The sequence below is a fragment of the Nomascus leucogenys genome, chromosome 4, assembly GCF_006542625.1.
Source record: "Nomascus leucogenys isolate Asia chromosome 4, Asia_NLE_v1, whole genome shotgun sequence".
Lineage (NCBI taxonomy): Eukaryota > Metazoa > Chordata > Mammalia > Primates > Hylobatidae > Nomascus > Nomascus leucogenys.
In genome coordinates this window covers 119040756-119057408 of record NC_044384.1, presented here as the reverse complement: position 1 = coordinate 119057408, position 16653 = coordinate 119040756, and the positions used below count along the sequence as shown (strand labels likewise).

The following is a 16653-nucleotide window of genomic DNA, read 5'->3' as shown; positions in this document are numbered from 1 at the left end:
TACTACTCAGAAATGAAAAGGAAGGAACTGATATGAACTACTTATATTCCCAACAGGATGGATCTTCTAATTTGTTATGTTGAAGGAGAATATTCTGTATTACTTCAAGTTTATGAAGTCCAAGAACAGGCAAAATGAACCTGCAGTGACAGAAAGCAGAATACACTGTAGTGGTTGCCTGAGGCTGGATAGGGAGGGGTCTTAAGGATGGGGACAGGGAAGGAAGGTTGGTCAGGAAGGCCCACCACGGAACTTTCTGGGGTGATGGGCACGTTCTATTTGTTGATCTGGGCGACGGTTACACAGGTGTACACATATATAAAAATTAGTGGAGCTGAACACGTAAGGTCTGGGTATCACACTGTATGTAAGTTAAACTTCAGTAAAGTGCTCTCAGCACACATCTGCAGCCGCACCCACACAAAATCCCAGGAGGCTCAGTACCAGCTGTGGTCCGGGCCTTGCCCGCTTCGAAGAGGCCATGACCCAAGGCATCCGGTTTCCTCTAGCTCCAGTCCAACTTCCGCGCATCTACGAGGGCCGGGACTGCCGCTACCTTTCTGGAAGGCGCCGGCCGGCCAGTCCCCGGCTGGATCCCGCCAGAGGCGGCTCCGCGTCTCCAGCAGCGGACCCGGGCGCCCCGCCCTCGCCAGCGCCCGCCCCCGCCCGCCCCCTCCCGCCCCCGGCCCGCCCTCCGTATCTGGCCCCTGGGCAGCTGCCCCGGGAGGCGGCCAGCGAGCTGGGGCCGCGCAATGTCGCACGGAGCAGGGCTCGTCCGCACCACGTGCAGCAGCGGCAGCGCGCTCGGACCCGGGGCCGGCGCGGCCCAGCCCAGCACGAGCCCCTTGGAGGGGCTGCTGGACCCCAGCTACCCCCGCACCCACGCGGCCCTGCTGAAAGTGGCGCAGATGGTAAGTGAGCTCGGGGCGCGAGGCCGAGGTCCTACAGGGCGTCCCGAGAAAGCAGGGGTCCGGGAGCGGACGCGCCGGGTGGCTGGACCCGGCCGGAGCCCGGGGAGCATCGCGCAGCGGGCGGGGGACCGCGTCGCTAAAGTTCGCGGCAGGCTTCCTCCGGGAAAGTTGCTGCCGCAGCCCCCGCACTGGAGCTCAGTGCCCCGCAGAGCCGCCCCGGCCCTTGCTCCCGCGGACCCAGGTCGCCAGGGTCGCAAGTTTCTCCGGCCACCCCCCTGAGGAGCCTGACCCGCCTACTGACTGAAACCACGGGCAAAGTTCCTTTTCGTCTTTCTTCCTCTTCTCTGGGCCGCGCCGCTTCGAACCCGAGTCGGGCGTGGAAGAGTCGCCCAGGCGGCGGCGCTGAGGCAGCGAAACCCGACCTCCTCCCCGTCCACGGCCTCCTCTTTCCTCCGAACCCAGCGCGGCAGGGCTTCCCTGCTCTGTATGCAGTTTCGCTCGAAGGAGGAGGTCAGAGGGTCTCGCGTTCCATAGTGGGGGAAAAAGAACTGGGACCGTTGAGACGGCCGTCCTGGTCCCCTGCGCCCTCAAGTTCCGAGGGAAGGCCCCGGGTCTCAGGGGGCTCTGGAGGGCAGGTGGTCAGTTGGGAAAGGCCTGTTCTCAGGGGCTGGTACTCACGTGGGGGAGCCAGACTGTTGAATGGGAGTCACCCGTGGAGCCAGGCAGGATGAGTGTCTCCCTTGGATTGTGACCAACTCAGCATAAGGGCCTTCTACCAGGGCAGACGTTGCCTGGCTGATTCTCTTGTTCCTCGCTCTTCTCTTTTCTCCCCTCCCGTTTTTTTCTTCTTTAAAAGTTTGTAATCTGAAACACCTTTTCCGTTTGTATGATGTGTTTTGAAACTGGGTTGGGCTGTTTGTGACTCTCCACCATTGTAATGTTTGCACCAAGAATGGTGGGGAGGGGAGCGGTAAGTTTCAAAAAGAGGTGTGGGGAAAGGAGTGTGGGGCTGGGACAAGGTCACAGACCCAGAAGCTGGGGCCTGCTAAGGTGGACTGGCCCCAGGGGGTTGGGCACAGGACGTCTGTGCATCTATAGCACTGCCATTCCAGACACTGAGTGTGCATAAGGTGGCCCTCATGTCTTGCTTGGGCCAAACCTAAAGAGAAGGGGCGCTGAGTTCCTGCCTCCCTAAGAACGGTGTCTAGATAGACCAAAAATTAGGAATAGAGGCATTTCAGCAACGTACAAAAAAATCTAGTGCTGAGCATTGTTGGATATGAGCAGGGCGTTTTTTGGCCCAGGCTAAGAGATTTGATCAGCCAAATGGAAGAGACCAGCCCATCTCACCCTACTTAAAAGATGGGCTGGGGTGAGACATACCCTACCTGAGCATTGGAAGGGGTGAGTTTGGTAGACAGAGAATGGGATCAGAAGCCTCCACCTTGGCCCATGAGTTTGCTGGACAAAGATATTGTGGGATGAAAAGTCTCCTTGTTGGTCTATGAGTTTGGTACACAAACATAATGGAAATGAAACCTGGGCAACATAGCGAGACCCCATCTCTACAAAAAAAATGTTAAAACCTGGTGTGGTTGGCATGGGCCTCTAGTCCCAGTTACTTGGGAGGCTGAGGTGAGAGGATGGATTGATCCCAGAAGGTCAGTGAACTGTGCCACTGCACTAGTCTGCATGACAGAGGGAGGCCTGTCTCAAAAAAAAAAAAAAAAAAAAAAAAAAAAAAAAAAAAAAAAGAGGTACAAAGAAAAGGTAATGGAGATGAGAAGCCTTCATGTGGTCCATGATTTTGATGAATAAAGATACTGGGAGATGAGAAATCTCCATCTCATTTTAAGCTCCTCAGCCAGCCTCTAGCCTGTGGCAAGAGTGGGGCCTGTTTTTCCAAAAAAGAAAACAAAGACTTGAAGAATTTCTTTATCTGGCTGCTTATTCTCTATGTGCTCCTCTTAAAACCATGCTGAGGAGTCTTACACCTGCCCTGGAGGATTCCCCATCACTGCTGCAGGCTTGTTTGATCAGACCCTCCGGGAGCAAAGTTGCCCTTGCAGGATGGCCATATTAGTCCTAGTTAGGGCTATCTACTTGGGCCTCTTATCTAACTCCTCCCTATTTTCCCACTTCTCCTCTTTTCTAAGACTCTGCTTGGGCATTTGAGGTTCATTTGTCTTCTTTGCTGGAAAATGCTTGTTTAGCAAAGTTTTAACATTGGGGAAGGGCAGAAGCAGCTAAATTAATGCCACCCATTGGGCTTTCTTTCTGTGGGTCTCATTTTGACCATCAATTTCTCAGTTGCATACTGAACAGGTTGACCCTTTTGTCCTCAGCTTCTCATGAAATGTTTTCATTATGATCTGATCAATAGATCTGCCAACACGTTGTCTTAAGAAATGATTGCAAAGGCTGTTCCACTGGAGAATGACTTCCCTTGTCTTGGCTTCTTCTGGGTCCACCATTACTAGAAAATGAGTTTCTCAGTGAATGTGTGTACTTGACATGTCATTTATACATGTGTAATTTTTATAATCCTCTGGCCATGATAATTCAGTTTCTTTGGTCTTCCTTTTTAGAGTAAAGACACAGTCACAGGTTTTGACTTTTGACTTTAAAGCACTTTCTTTTTTCTTTCTTTCTTGAGAGGGAGTCTTGCTCTGTCACCAGGCTGGAGTGCAGTGGCGCGATCTCGGCTCACTGCAACCTCCACCTCCCGAGTTCAATCAAATCTCCTGTCTCAGCCTCACGAGTAGCTGGGACTACAGGCGCGTGCCACCACAGCCAGCTAATTTTTGTATTTTTAGTAGAGATGGGATTTCACCATGTTGGCCAGGATGGTCTCGATCTCTTGACCTCATGATCCGCCCCCACCTCTGCCTCCCAAAGCGCTGGGATTACAGGTGTGAGCTGCCGCGCCTGGCTAAATGACTCTTTTTTTTTTTTTTTTTTTTTTTTTTTTTGAGAGAGAGAGTGGGTCTTGCTCTGTCGCCCAGGCTGGAGGGCAGTGGTGTTATCATGGCTCACTGCAGCCTTGACCTCCTGGGCTCAGCGATTGTCCCACCTCAGCCTCCCGAGTAGCTGGGACTATAGGCACCCACCACGATGCCCAGCTAAATTTTGTATTTTTTGATACAGACGGGGTTTTGCTATGTTTTCCAGACTGGTCTTGAACTTGGGGGTTCAAGGGATCGGTCCACCTCGGCCTCCCCAAGTGCTGGGATTACAGGCGTGAGCCGCTGTGCCTGCATGAGACTCTTTTTTTTAATAGCTATATTTTTTAGCCCTAGTATTGTTCTTGATTATGTTCTAGTAGTTACATACTATATACCATGTGTGTATAATCTCATTAAATGTTTCTAAGAATCCAGTGAAGTAACATGTTTGATAGGTAAGGAAACGGGCTAAAGAGTTAAAGAGACGCTAAAGTCACACAGCTCTTAGCAGTGGTGGTAGAACCGATCCAGGCCTAATGGCCTGATCTCCAAAACTCATAACTCTGGCAGAGTTGTTGCTTGTTAATAGTTCTAGGAATATAAAAGCCACAGTGAGATAACACTTCACACCCACGGAGATGACAACAATAGAAAATAACAAGTGATGAAGATGTGGAGGATGTGAAGAAATTGGAACTCTGATACAGTGCTGATGAGAATGCAAAATGGTACAGCCACTTTGGGAAACTGTGCAGTTTCTCAAAAGTTACCATGTGACCCAACAATTCTACTCCCAGCTCTACCCAAGAAAAATGAAAACAGATGTCCATATGAAGACTTACATGTTCATATGTGTTCATAATAGCATTATTCATTATAACCAGAAAATGAAAACAACACAGTTGCCCATCAAATGATGAATGTATAAACAGCAACTAAAACTAAGTAGTACATTCATACAATTGAATATTATTCAGTCATAAAAAGGGAGAATGAAGTACTGATGCATGTAACCATATAGATAACCATGAAAACACTAAGCTGTGAAAAAAAGCCAACCACAAAAGACCACATATTATATGATTCCATTTATATGAAATGTCCAGAATAGGCAAATGCATAGACACAAAAAATAGATCAGTGGTTGACTAGCTCAGGGAGCAGGGGTCGAAAGGAAATGGGACGTGACTGCTATAATGGGTATGGGGTTTCTTTTGGGGGTGATGAAAATGTTCAAAAAATTGGTGATGGTGCCGGGTGCGGTGGGTCACGCCTGTAATCCCAGCACTTTGGGAGGCTGAGGTGGGTGGATCACCTGAGGTCAGGAGTTCGAGACCAGCCTGGCCAGTATGGTGAAGCCCTGTCTGTACTAAAAAATACAAAAATTAGCTGGATGTGGTGGCAGGCGCCTGTAATCCCAGCTACTGGGGAAGCTGAGGCAGGAGAATTGCTTGAATCCGAGAGGCAGAGGTTGCAGTGAGCTGAGATTGCGTGACTGTACTCTAACCTGGGTGACACAGCGAGACTCCGTCTCAAAAACAACAACAACAAAAATTGGTGATGGTGATAGTTGCACAACTCTGTGAATATATTAAAAACCACTGAGATTTACACTTTAAATAAGTAACTGGATGGTATGTAATTATGTAAATAGACCTGTGGATGAGTGTGAGGGGGCAAGGTGCTGTGCATGCAGCCACTGGGTGTGGAGAGGCCACAGCTACACTTCAGGAAATCCCTGTGGTGTTCCCACCACATCCACTCCTAGAAGAAGGAATGTCCCCTGCAGGAGTCACAAAAGCTGGGCTGAAGGGCATCCCCTGAGTGCCTGAAGGGTCTGAGCTGAAAGGGATGCCCTGGGGTCTGAGGGGGTCTAGATATCCTTGCTGTGGGATTAAGGAGACCCCAGGATGGGGCTTGTGGCCCTACCAACACTTCCTATCTATTTGTTCATTCAGCAGACATTTATAACTGCCACATTCATCTCCATTTGTGACAAACTGTGACAAAGTTCTTGCCCTCAAGTAATCTGTGGTTCAGCTTGTCATGGGAAGAGGGTCTTGTCCCAGACCCCAAGAGCCAGTTCTTGGATCTCATGCAGGAAAAACTTCAGGGCAAGTTGTAGAGTATAGTGAAGTCAAGGTAGTTTACTAGACACTACTCAATTACAGAGTAGAGAGTCTTCAGAAAGCAAGAGGAGGAACGCACCCATTGCAAATACAATGCTTGCTTATATAGGTTATTAAAAATAGTGTACTTTATTACAAAAGCTTGTGGTCAGCTTGTGACAGGCTATTAATATTGTTACTTTCTTATGTGATTATTGATTTTAGCAAGAACTTATGAGTGTACCATTATTTTAAAAGCAGAACCTATTCTTAAACTAAGAATACTTTTTCTTCTTGAAGAACTGGGACATTTCCATAAGTTCTGGGTCTTTAGTTTGTTAGTTAATATTATTAACTCGGGCCGGGTGTGGTGGCTCACGCCTGTAATCCCAGCACTTTGGGAGGCCGAGGTGGGCGGATCACGAGGTCAGGAGATCGAGACCATCCTGGCTAACATGGTGAAACCCCGTCTCTACTAAAAATACAAAATATTAGCCAGGCGTGATGGCACACGCCTGTAGTCCCAGCTACTCGGGAGGCTGAGGCGGGGGAATCACTTGAACCAGGGAGGCAGAGGTTGCGGTGAGCCGAGATCGCGGCATTGCACTGCAGCCTGGCAACAAAGTGAGACTTGTCTCAAAAAAAAAAAAAAAATTATTAACTCATTCCCTCAACCATAAACATCTTGTGACCAAGAGTGCCCAACCCCCTGGGAATGTAACCCAGCAGATTTGGCTTTCTCTCGGCCTTTATTCAAGATGGAGTCACTCTGGTTAGGATGCCTCTGACAAGCTGAGGGGATAAACAAGTACCAAAATTGGCTGCTCAGGAAGGTAAAAGTTCTGATAGTTGCCCACCTTATGGAAGAGGATCAGAGGGCAAAGGTGATATTTAAATTGCATCTTGACAGATGAGTGTAAGTTTTCAGATTGGGAGTGGCTCATTTACCCCTTTAGTGCCTTTATTCAGTATATGTTTAAGTTAGAGACAAGTGATATGTTAGGGTTGGGAAGGAAAAAGATGTAGCAAGAAATGAGCCAGAATTGGGGTAATTATCTTAATCTTCCCACCCAGACATTTAGAAATGGGTGCCATCTTATCCACTGAGCATCTGCTATGCTGTTAATCTTACGCTATGTGAAACACAGCTATTAACAAGATAGACTCTTTCTGCCTGTGCAGAAAAACAGACTGTGACATTTACATAACCATAACATGGACAGAGAATCAGAATGTATTTCCCAAGCGGCAATGATGGAAATCTAAATGTCTTCTGGGAGGTTCATTTATTTATTTGGCAAATATTTGTTGATCACCTACTGTGATCAGCTAACTAGTAGGTGATCACAACTGTGTGCTAGGGAACTGTGGAAAGAAGACAGATGAGCCCCTGCCTCTTTATACTCAAATAAGAAAATAAACATTAATCAAAATGATTATGAATATGTAATTACAAACCGGTTCGAAATTATGAAGGAGAAGTACTCAGTGGTATAGAGCATATACTAGGGGGTGTGACCTTTTGGGGATTAGGAAGGGCGTTTCTGAGGAAGGGACATCTGATGTGAGCATGAGGAAATTGCATCACAAGCAGAAAAAAGAGCATTGGCCGGCGCAGTGGCTCATGCCTGTAATCCCAGCACTTTGGGAGGCCGAGGCAGGCGGATGGCTTGAGCCCAGGAGTTTGAGACCATCCTGGGCAACATGGTGAAACCTGGTCTCTACAAAAAAAATACAAAAATTAGATGGGTGTGGTAGCACATGCCTGTAGTCCCAGCTACTCGGGAGGTTGAGATGGGAGGATCGCTTCGGAGGTCTAGGCTGCAGTGAGTGGTGATCGCCACGGCACTCCATACAGCCTAGGTGACAGAACGAGACCCTGTCCTCCCATCCCCCCAAAAAAGAAAAGAAAGAGCATGGACCCTGGCTCTTAGTGGAGGGAGGAGTATCTCTAGGGCTGGAGGGGAGAGAACAGGGTGGGAGTATTGGGGATGAGACTGGAGGTATGCAGGGACCAGACCCCAGGGTCTGCCAAATCTTGGTGAATATATATAGTCCTTAGTCTAAGAAAAATCAGCAAAGCATCATATCAACTCACCATTCATGAGGTGACTCTTAACTAGGGGCTGTACCGCCCCCTAGGGGGTTATTTTGGAATTTTATGGAACCTTTTTTTTTGGTTGTCACAGGGATTAGGGTTATATTACATATACATCTTATTCATTTCAGAATAGTAATGCAAACTGGAATTTTGACAGTGTAATCTTGACAGTGCAAAATACTTTATATCCTAAAAGGATGTTTTGTCTGAAATAAGATTGAAGGAGCCTTCTCAGACTGGGTGCTAGGGGGAGTACACTAAGGTTTCTTGGCAGGAGAGTGGGTCCTAGAGACCCTCTAAGAGACCTGGGCAATTCCAGGCTTCACTTTGGGAATTCACAGCTTAGATGCCAAGTGGAATTCAGCTATGGGGGATGTCAGCCTCTGGTCTAGCTGTGAATAGACCTGTTAGCACAGAATAGCCCAGCATCATCCAGAAGGGCCCACCCCTTTATGTTCTGCTTTAGACCTGTATGGCGGGGGGTGAGGAGGGGGTCTAGTTTGGTTCCCAAGTGCAGTCTGCACACCCCTGTTCTGCTTCCTGGAAGTTGGAGAGTAAAAAGCAGCAAAGAACCTCTGTGCCAAGATTATTTGACCTCAGCCCATTCCTAACAAGAAACTACTTTCCGTCAGTGACCAAACAAATGCAAAAATAAAATATAATAAAATAAGTTATTGGCTTTACTTGTTCATTGTGGAAACTTTGGGGAGCACAAGAAGAAAATAGACTCACCGACTCCCTCTTCTCCAAGATTAAAAAGTAAAACTAAAGTATTTTATAGTAGATACACATAATTTTGGTGGTGTTTTTTTTTTCTTTTTTAATTGAGACAGAGTCTCACTCTTTTGCCCAGGTTGGAGTGCAATGGTGCGGTTTCAGCTCACTGCAACCTCCGCCTCCCAGGATCAAGCAATTTTCCTGCCTTAGCCTCCCAAGTAGCTGGGATTACAGGCATGTGCCACCACACCTGGCTAATTTTTGTATTTTTAGTAGAGATGGGGTTTCTCCATGTTGGCCAGGCTGGTCTTGAACCCCTGACCTCAGGTGATCCACCCGCCTTGGCCTCCCAAAGTGCTAGGATTACAGGCGTGAGCCACCGTGCCCAGCTGGTGGTGTTTTTCTTTAAACAAAACTAGGATGATTCTATACATATTTTGTAAATGCTTTTCTTTTTTTTCTTTTCTTTTTTTTTTTTTTTTTGAGATGGAATCTCGCTCTGTTGCCCAGGCTGGAGTGCAATGGCGCAGGCTCACTGCAACCTCCACCTCCCGGGTTCAAGCGATTTTCCTGCCTCAGCCTCCCGAGTAGCTGGGACTGCAGATAACGCGCCACCATTCCCAGCTAATTATTGTATTTTTAGTAGAGACGGGGTTTCACCGTGTTAGCCAGGATGGTCTCAATCTCCTGACTTCGTGTTCCGCCTGCCTCGGCCTCCCAAAGTGCTGGGATTTCAGGCGTGACCCACCACGCCTGGTTGTAAATGCTTTTCTTGCTGTTTGTTTAATATGTGGTGCATTTTGTTCCTCTGCAGTTTGGTTTCTAACAGTGCTGTCGTAGCCAGTCATGGAGGCACCGTGGTTGTGTATACCATGGTACACTGTGGCTCAGGGAGCTTCCAGTTCTACCTGCATATAAAGGAGGCTGTGATGAACCTCCTTGTAGAGAATCCTGGTGTACAAATCTGTAAATACTTCTTCAGGATAAATGGCACTGACCTTTTGCAGAGAGAGAAATGAAGTGCCTCTTGCCCTTCTCAGGTGGCTGGCATAAAACAATTCTCTAGACTTTTTAACATCTAGAAATTAATGAGTGCCCCTTTATCATCCAAGAGTTTCAAGGAGTCAAGTGTGATAGTAATAGTATTTAAGCTGTAATCATATTTTTGGTGTATGATGATTTAGAAAAGGAACAGTGACAGACTAGAAAATTCAAAAATGCTTTTAAATGCTCTTGTATTTAAGTATTGGCCACAGTATCTGCATATATTTGAAGAATGGAAGTTCCACTCTTGTGGAAGACCTTATCTATTCAGGCTGCAGAGCTTAAGGCTTTTGTAATCACCGGCAAGAATTCCCATCCAGGACACCTCAAATAACCATACAGCCCAACTGGGAATCACTGGTCGGAGTGAGGCGATAGGGATGGCAACACCAGCCCAAAGTCCTCCAGGCTGCAGGCAGCCAGGGCGTAAGCGGATAGAGGAGGGGTTCGGGGTCGGTGTGAGCCCCATAGGTTTTCTAGCACTGCAGGGGCCCTAGAGACCCCCGCCCCCGCCAGCACGCCAGGACCCTGGAATCCTAGGGGATTCCCTATGTGGGCCGGTGTATTTATTTAAATTCCCGTTGCAGCGAAGGCCGCCCTTCTGTCTTCCTGCCAGCCCTGGCGCTTCCTGTGCAGCGCCACTGGACAGCCATCTGTTTCCTCCCCTCTGCCATCTGCCTCGCGCCCGGCCCAGCGTGCGGCCCTGGAAGCTTGGCTCGGCCGCCGCCCGCGCACGCTGGCCTTCTTTGTTACTACTTTGGCTCAGTGGTTTCCTGGGCTCGCTGCTCATTCCCTGGCAAGGCTCGCGGCGTCCGCGGCGACTCCTGGGATCGGCAGGGGCCTGGCTTCGAGCCCAGCGCCGGCAGCAGCCCGGGGGCTGCAGAGGGGAAAGGCGGCTGGGACGCGGTCACTGCTCCAGCCACCCCGCGCTCCTGGGCGGAAATCGCGAGCAGAGCCCTTCTCAGCCTCCTGCAGAAAACGCGCCTCACCTGGCTTGTGTTTAAATCAGCAAGGGCAGTGACAGCGGCTCTTCCTTTTCCTGGGGCAGTCACTCTCCTCCCTCTGCTGAGCCCGCTCTCTTTAGTTTACTTTAAGCAACGGTTTTGTTTGTTTATTTGTTTGTTTGGTTTTGGTTTTTTTGAGACGGAGTCTAAAAAGTCTTCAGTCTGTGGCCCAGACTGGAGTGCAGTGGTGCAATCTTAGCTCACTGCAGCCTCCTCCTCCCAGGTTAAAATGATTCTCCTGCCTCAGCCTCCCACGTAGCTGGGGCTACAGGTGCACGCCACCACGCCCAGCTAATTTTTGTATTTTTAGTAGAGACGGGGTTTCTCCATGTTGGCCAAGGTGATCTCGAACTCCTGACCTCAAGCGATCCACCCGCCTTGGCCTCCCAAAGTGCTGGGATTACAGGCACGAGCCACCGCGCCCGGCCAGTTTACTTTAGGTAGTTAGAAAGACCGATTGATAACCAGAGAGGCGGTAACCCACAGTTTCCACTTACTACTCCCAAAGGGTTGCCCTGAAGTTTCAGAAAAAAGGTGTGTCATGCTCATTTATTTTATTTTATTTATTTTATTTTTCGAGACAGAGCCTCGCTTTGTCGCCCAGGCTGGAGTGCAGTGGCATGATCTCGGCTCACTGTAACCTTCGCCTCCTGGGTTCAAGCAATTAATTCTCCTGCCTCAGTGTCCCAGGTAGCTGGGATTACAGGCTCCCGCCACTGTGCCCGGCTAACTTTTGTATTTTTACTAGAGACAGGTTTTACCATGTGGCCAGGCTGGTATCGAACTCCTGACCTTGTGTTTTGCCCACTTTGGCCTCCCAAAGTGTTGGGATTACAGGCGTGAGCCACTACGCCCGGCCACTCATTTTTTTAAAGAGAAAAATGAAGATCCTTCTGAAATAAATGGGAAGGGGAAAAGGAGAAGTTAATTAAATGCTTTTGGGTACAGAGTGAAGTGGAGCCTTCTGGAAAACAGAGAGAATTACTGTATTGTGACTTCTGAATACTTTCAGTCTCTTCTTCCTCTTCAGATTTCCTTATTCCCTGAGAAGCCAGCGTCAGCTCTCAACATTGTTTGTGAAAAAATCTACTCTTTAAACGTTTCCTCTTAAGTTATGAGAGTGGTACTTAACTAAATAATAGCACTTTGACCGCCTTAGGTGACAGCCACTGGGCTAGATGGTTTTTGTTTTGTTTTGTTTTGTTTTGCTTTTTGTTGTTCTTTTTGGTTTTTTTTTTTGAGACAGGTCTCACTTTGCCACCCAGGCTGGAGTGCAGTGGTGCTATCTCTGCTCACTGCAGCTTTGACTTCCTGGGCTCAAGCGATCTTCCCGGCTCAGCCTCCCAAGTATTAACAATTGGGGCTACAGGTGCAGGCCACCACGCCTGTCTAATTTTTTGTAGAGACAGGGTTTTGCCGTGTTGCTAAGGCTAGTCTTGAACTCCTAGGCTCAAGCAATCAGCTCACCTCAGCCTCCCAAAGTGCTGGGATTACAGGCATGAGCCATGGTGCCGGCCGGGCCAGGTGTTTTTTATATGTGTTACCTTGTTTAATCCTCACAACAATATTATGAGGTGGGTCGTATCATTATCCCCAACTCACCGAGGAAACTGAGGCACAGAGTCATAAATACTGAAGGTGGATTTGGGGCCAGGTGGTCCAGGTCCACCACTTGAGCTCTTAAAAGGACAATTTGGAGTCTTTTTTTCATGATCATTATGTTGTGTATATTTTCCTGTGCCATTAAACACTGTCTGAAAATGGTGTTGTGATCACTGCATTCAGTCCATTATTTGGTCATACTATATAATTTGTTCATTTGGCTCTTCATTGATGGGCAGGCTGTGGCAGATCTAGAAGGAGGTGCTATGAGACATAACAGCAGGTGCTAGTGATGACTTCATCCTTTGCCAGAGATAAATTCAGCTGGAGTGGGGAAAACTCCTCACTGGGGTATTGAACGGACTAAGTATATGCCATATTTTAGGAAGCATTTTCACATTACCCAACATTATTATTATCTTCATTTTTAAGTTCTAAGTTCCTCCAGGAAGGACTGGGAAGAGAGAGGGGATCTAAAGTTTCAATTCCTGCTCTATTATGTCTGCTGATTTTACATGCAATTTCCCTTTGTTTAACATTTTCTTTTTTTCTCTTTTTTTTTTTTTTTTTTTTTTTTTTTTTTTTGGAGACAGTCTCACTCTGTTGCCTAGACTGGAGTGCAGTGGTTCGATCTCGGCCCACTGCAACCTCCACCTCCCAGGTTCAAGCAATTATCTTGCTTCAGCCTCCTGAGTAGCTGGGATTACAGTTGCACGCCACCATGCCCTGCTAATTTTTGTAATTTTGTAGATACGGGGTTTCACCTTGTTGGCCAGGCTGGGCTCAAACTCCTGACCTCAAGTAATCCCCCCTCCTTGGCCTCCCAAAGTGCTGGGATTACAGGTGTGAGCCACTGCGCCCAGCCTGTTTAACTCTTCTAATGACTCTGTGGAGTATTCAGTTTTTCCTCCTTTTGATTGAACAGAAGCTGAGAGGTTAAAAGTTAAATACATAGCTGTCCAAAGTTGAATACATCTGTTAAGTTGTGGAGCCAGCATTTGAACCCAGGTCCAGCAAGTCTTCTTTTTCCACCGTGGTGTGCTGTGTCTCCATGTATGGAAAGCAGTCTCTCACACTAGCCCACCATAGTACGCACACCTGAGGGTGATTCCCAGTCAGTCACATCCTGTGTAAGTCCGTCCTCTTGAGTGTGAGTGGAATCTCTGACTTGCTTCTAACAAATGGAATATGGCACAGGTGGCAGGATGTCATATGCCAAGGTGAAAGGATGTTGCAGATGCAGTTAGAGTCCCAAAGGAGTTGATTCTGAGTTAAAAGATTTTCCCCAGGTGGGCCTGCCCTCATCAGGTAAAAGCCTTAAAAGAAGTACTGGGTCCTTCCCAAAGGGAGAGAGTCTCCTGCTGGCTCCGAAGAAGTAAACTGCATTGTTGAGAGAGGGCCTGTGAGGGGCCACGTCACAAGCATCCAAGGGTCATGCCTAGAAGCCAGAGCAGCCCTCAGCTGACAGCCAGCAAGAAAACGGGCCTTCAGACCTATGGTTACAAGAAACTGAAAGCCACTAACAGCCGTGTGAGCTCAGAAGAGGACCCCAAGCCTGACCAACCTCTTATTGCAGTCTTGTGAGACCCTGAACAGCGGACTTCTGCCCAGACTCCTGCTCCGTGGAAACTGTGAGATGATAAATGAATGTTGTGTTAAGGTGCCAAGTTTGTGGTAATTGGTTGTGCAGCAGTAGATAGCTAATGTACTCACAAAAGCCTTTTTATCCTGCATCAAAGCTGGAGCTCTGATGGCTGCTCCTCAGCAAGGGAAGATGGAGCAATAGCAGTGCAGGGGGCAGCAGGCGCAGTGGCCATGTTTATCCCTGGGCTGTGGTCACATATCATTAGATTCCTGTGGAGTAAACCCATGTGTTAAGTTATTGCGCTTGGCATCCTGTGGCCTGTTTTAGATGCAAGAGCTCATTCATCATTACAATATCCCTATGAGATGTTAGTATTCCTACTTTACAGATGAGGAAACTGAGGCAGGGAGTTTAAATATCTTGTCTGAGCCAAGTGTGGTGGTGGCGCGCCTGTGGGCCTATCTACTCAAGAGGCTGAGGCATGAAGATTGCTTGAGCCCAGGAGTTCAAGGCTGCAGTGACCTATGATCTATGCCACTGCACTTCAGCCTGGGTGACAGAGCAAGAACCCATTTCTTGAAAAATTAAATAAACAAATAAATATCTTGTAAGTTATACAAACTGACTCCATCTCCAAGCTGTCAGCCTCTTCTCCATGGTGTTTTCTTGGAGCAAGTCCAAAGCAAAATCCTGATGCAAACAGTAACTATGGTTGTACATTGTTAAGTTGTATTTACTTTTTTGAATAGATAACGTTTACACCATCAAGATTCAGAATGTACCAAAAGTCCCCAATTTTCCTCTCTGGAAATATACAGGAGGCTACTGTATGATACACAGTTTCTTGTGTAACCTTTAGGAGTTATCTCACACTTCTGTGTGTACCTCTCCTCCTGTGCCAGATAAGAGTATACCTACGCCCACTGCTCTGTACTTTTATTACCTAACTTTCTGACTTGGAGGTAATTCCATATCCATTCAGAAAGTGTCCTCATTCTCCTCCTTTTTTATAGCTGCATTGTATTCCAGAGAATGGATTTACTATATTTATTTAACTAGTCCCCTACTGACAGCCATTTAGGGTATTTCTCCCTTTTGTTATCTAGCTGTGCTGTAATGGTTACTCTTATACAGATCATAGTCTTGTGTATGTACAAGAATATGACAAGGAGCAACTCCTGGAAGTAGAGGACCTGCACCAAATGTTGCATGCTTTTGAACATTTTTTCATGTGTTCTGAAACTCAGCTTCTCAAGCATCAACTTGTGATCTTCTCCTAGCGGGCTTTTGGAGTCTTCCATGTCTGCTGTCATGGAGAAGGACTCTACTTAGTGTTGAGACAGTGGTCAGAGTTCCACTGCTCTCATATCCCACTCAAATTTCTTTAGCATATTAGGAACCAGCGGAGTCTAAGTAGGGAACAAGAAGACCTGCTTGACTAGCGTTTTTCTTATGTGTTTCCCAAGGTTCGTTACAGGGAGTGTTCAAGTCAGCTTCCCTAAAAGCAGAACTAGTAAATATGGGGATTCTTGTGCAACTGGTTTATTGAGCGAGGAAAGTAAGCAAGGGTAGAAAGAGCAGGACAAAGATGAGTTTCAGAAGCCCAGCCTCAGCCTGATTCTATGGGGAGCACTGGAGAGTGAACTGCACCACAAAGATTGCCCTGTTTTGAGGCAAGGGAGCTGGGCTTTTGTACACTTTTCGTTGCCAACAGACCAGAAAGGAGGGTACATAAACTCCCAGGGATCTCTGAATCAGACAGCTCTGGTTATCCAAGGGAAATCACTAGCAGAAGGGTGCAGGCATAACGAGTTAGCAGCAGCACCCGCAGTAGCTGGGGGATGGATGCACAGACCTGGCGAAAGGGAACCTGGGAATCTGAACAGGGCACCAAGGGAGTCCCTGCTGGTCTTCCATAGGAGCCATTTGAATTGTAGAATTGCCTCCCATCTATCTGATGTCTGCCAAGGCTTTAAGCTGATGTACTTTGGGGACATACAAATCTGACTGCACCTTCGTTCCGCTTGCAAACCTGGCTTATTTGTTTTCTTGCCCAGGCATGCCCCTGGATCTGCCATGCCAGGCAGATGCCTTACAGATCTCACAAGATTTTTGATGTTACTTTTTCCTGTCCACTGAAAGAGTTGTGTTGTATTTTTCAACTCTCATTTGAAACAAGGGAAGGGAAAAAAATGTTTACTGAACAGAAAATAAAAGTTAATAGGAAGCAAAATTATTTCTGCAGCCTTTTACAAGAGAGTTACAAGAAATATCACAGTAACACAAATAACTCGACCACATCTTTTGTAACTCCTTGGAAAGCCCTAAGGCCACAACCACAGAAAAAGTTTCCTGCAGATCAGATATTTGATTTCTGGAGTGGGGGCCTTTGTGACACATACTGTTTTCACCTGGGAAAGGTGAAAGAGGCAATACAGACCCTTGTGTTGATAATGTGACATTGGTTTTTCAAGGGTTGCTCAGTGTCCCCATTATCAAGCAGTGCGTCTTGTTTTCTGGCTACCATGTTGAGCAGAGGAAAGAACTCTGTAGCATAACATGCATCCCCTGGGCCTGATGGGGGTCTGCATGCTGACGGGAAGTCTACTAGGTTTGTGATGATGTATATCCTGAAT

The 16653-nt window shown here is 47.4% G+C and overlaps 1 protein-coding gene across 5 annotated transcripts in view; it reads left to right on the top strand.

The window, feature by feature from the left end:
- Positions 1-519: 519 nt before the first annotated feature.
- CMTM7 (CKLF like MARVEL transmembrane domain containing 7) overlaps positions 520-16653 on the top strand; it is a 100716-nt gene continuing 84582 nt past the window's right edge. For 4 of the 5 annotated variants that reach the window (XR_004029801.1, XR_004029800.1, XM_003256810.4 and 1 more), the window contains exon 1: positions 531-911. Coding sequence is in view for 3 of the 5 variants with exons in the window: in XM_003256810.4 (XP_003256858.1) it covers positions 753-911 (159 nt within the window). In the remaining 2 variants the exon portion in view is untranslated. Of the gene's footprint in view, positions 912-16653 lie in introns of all 5 variants that reach the window. The other variant, XM_003256809.2, reaches the window with a different exon arrangement.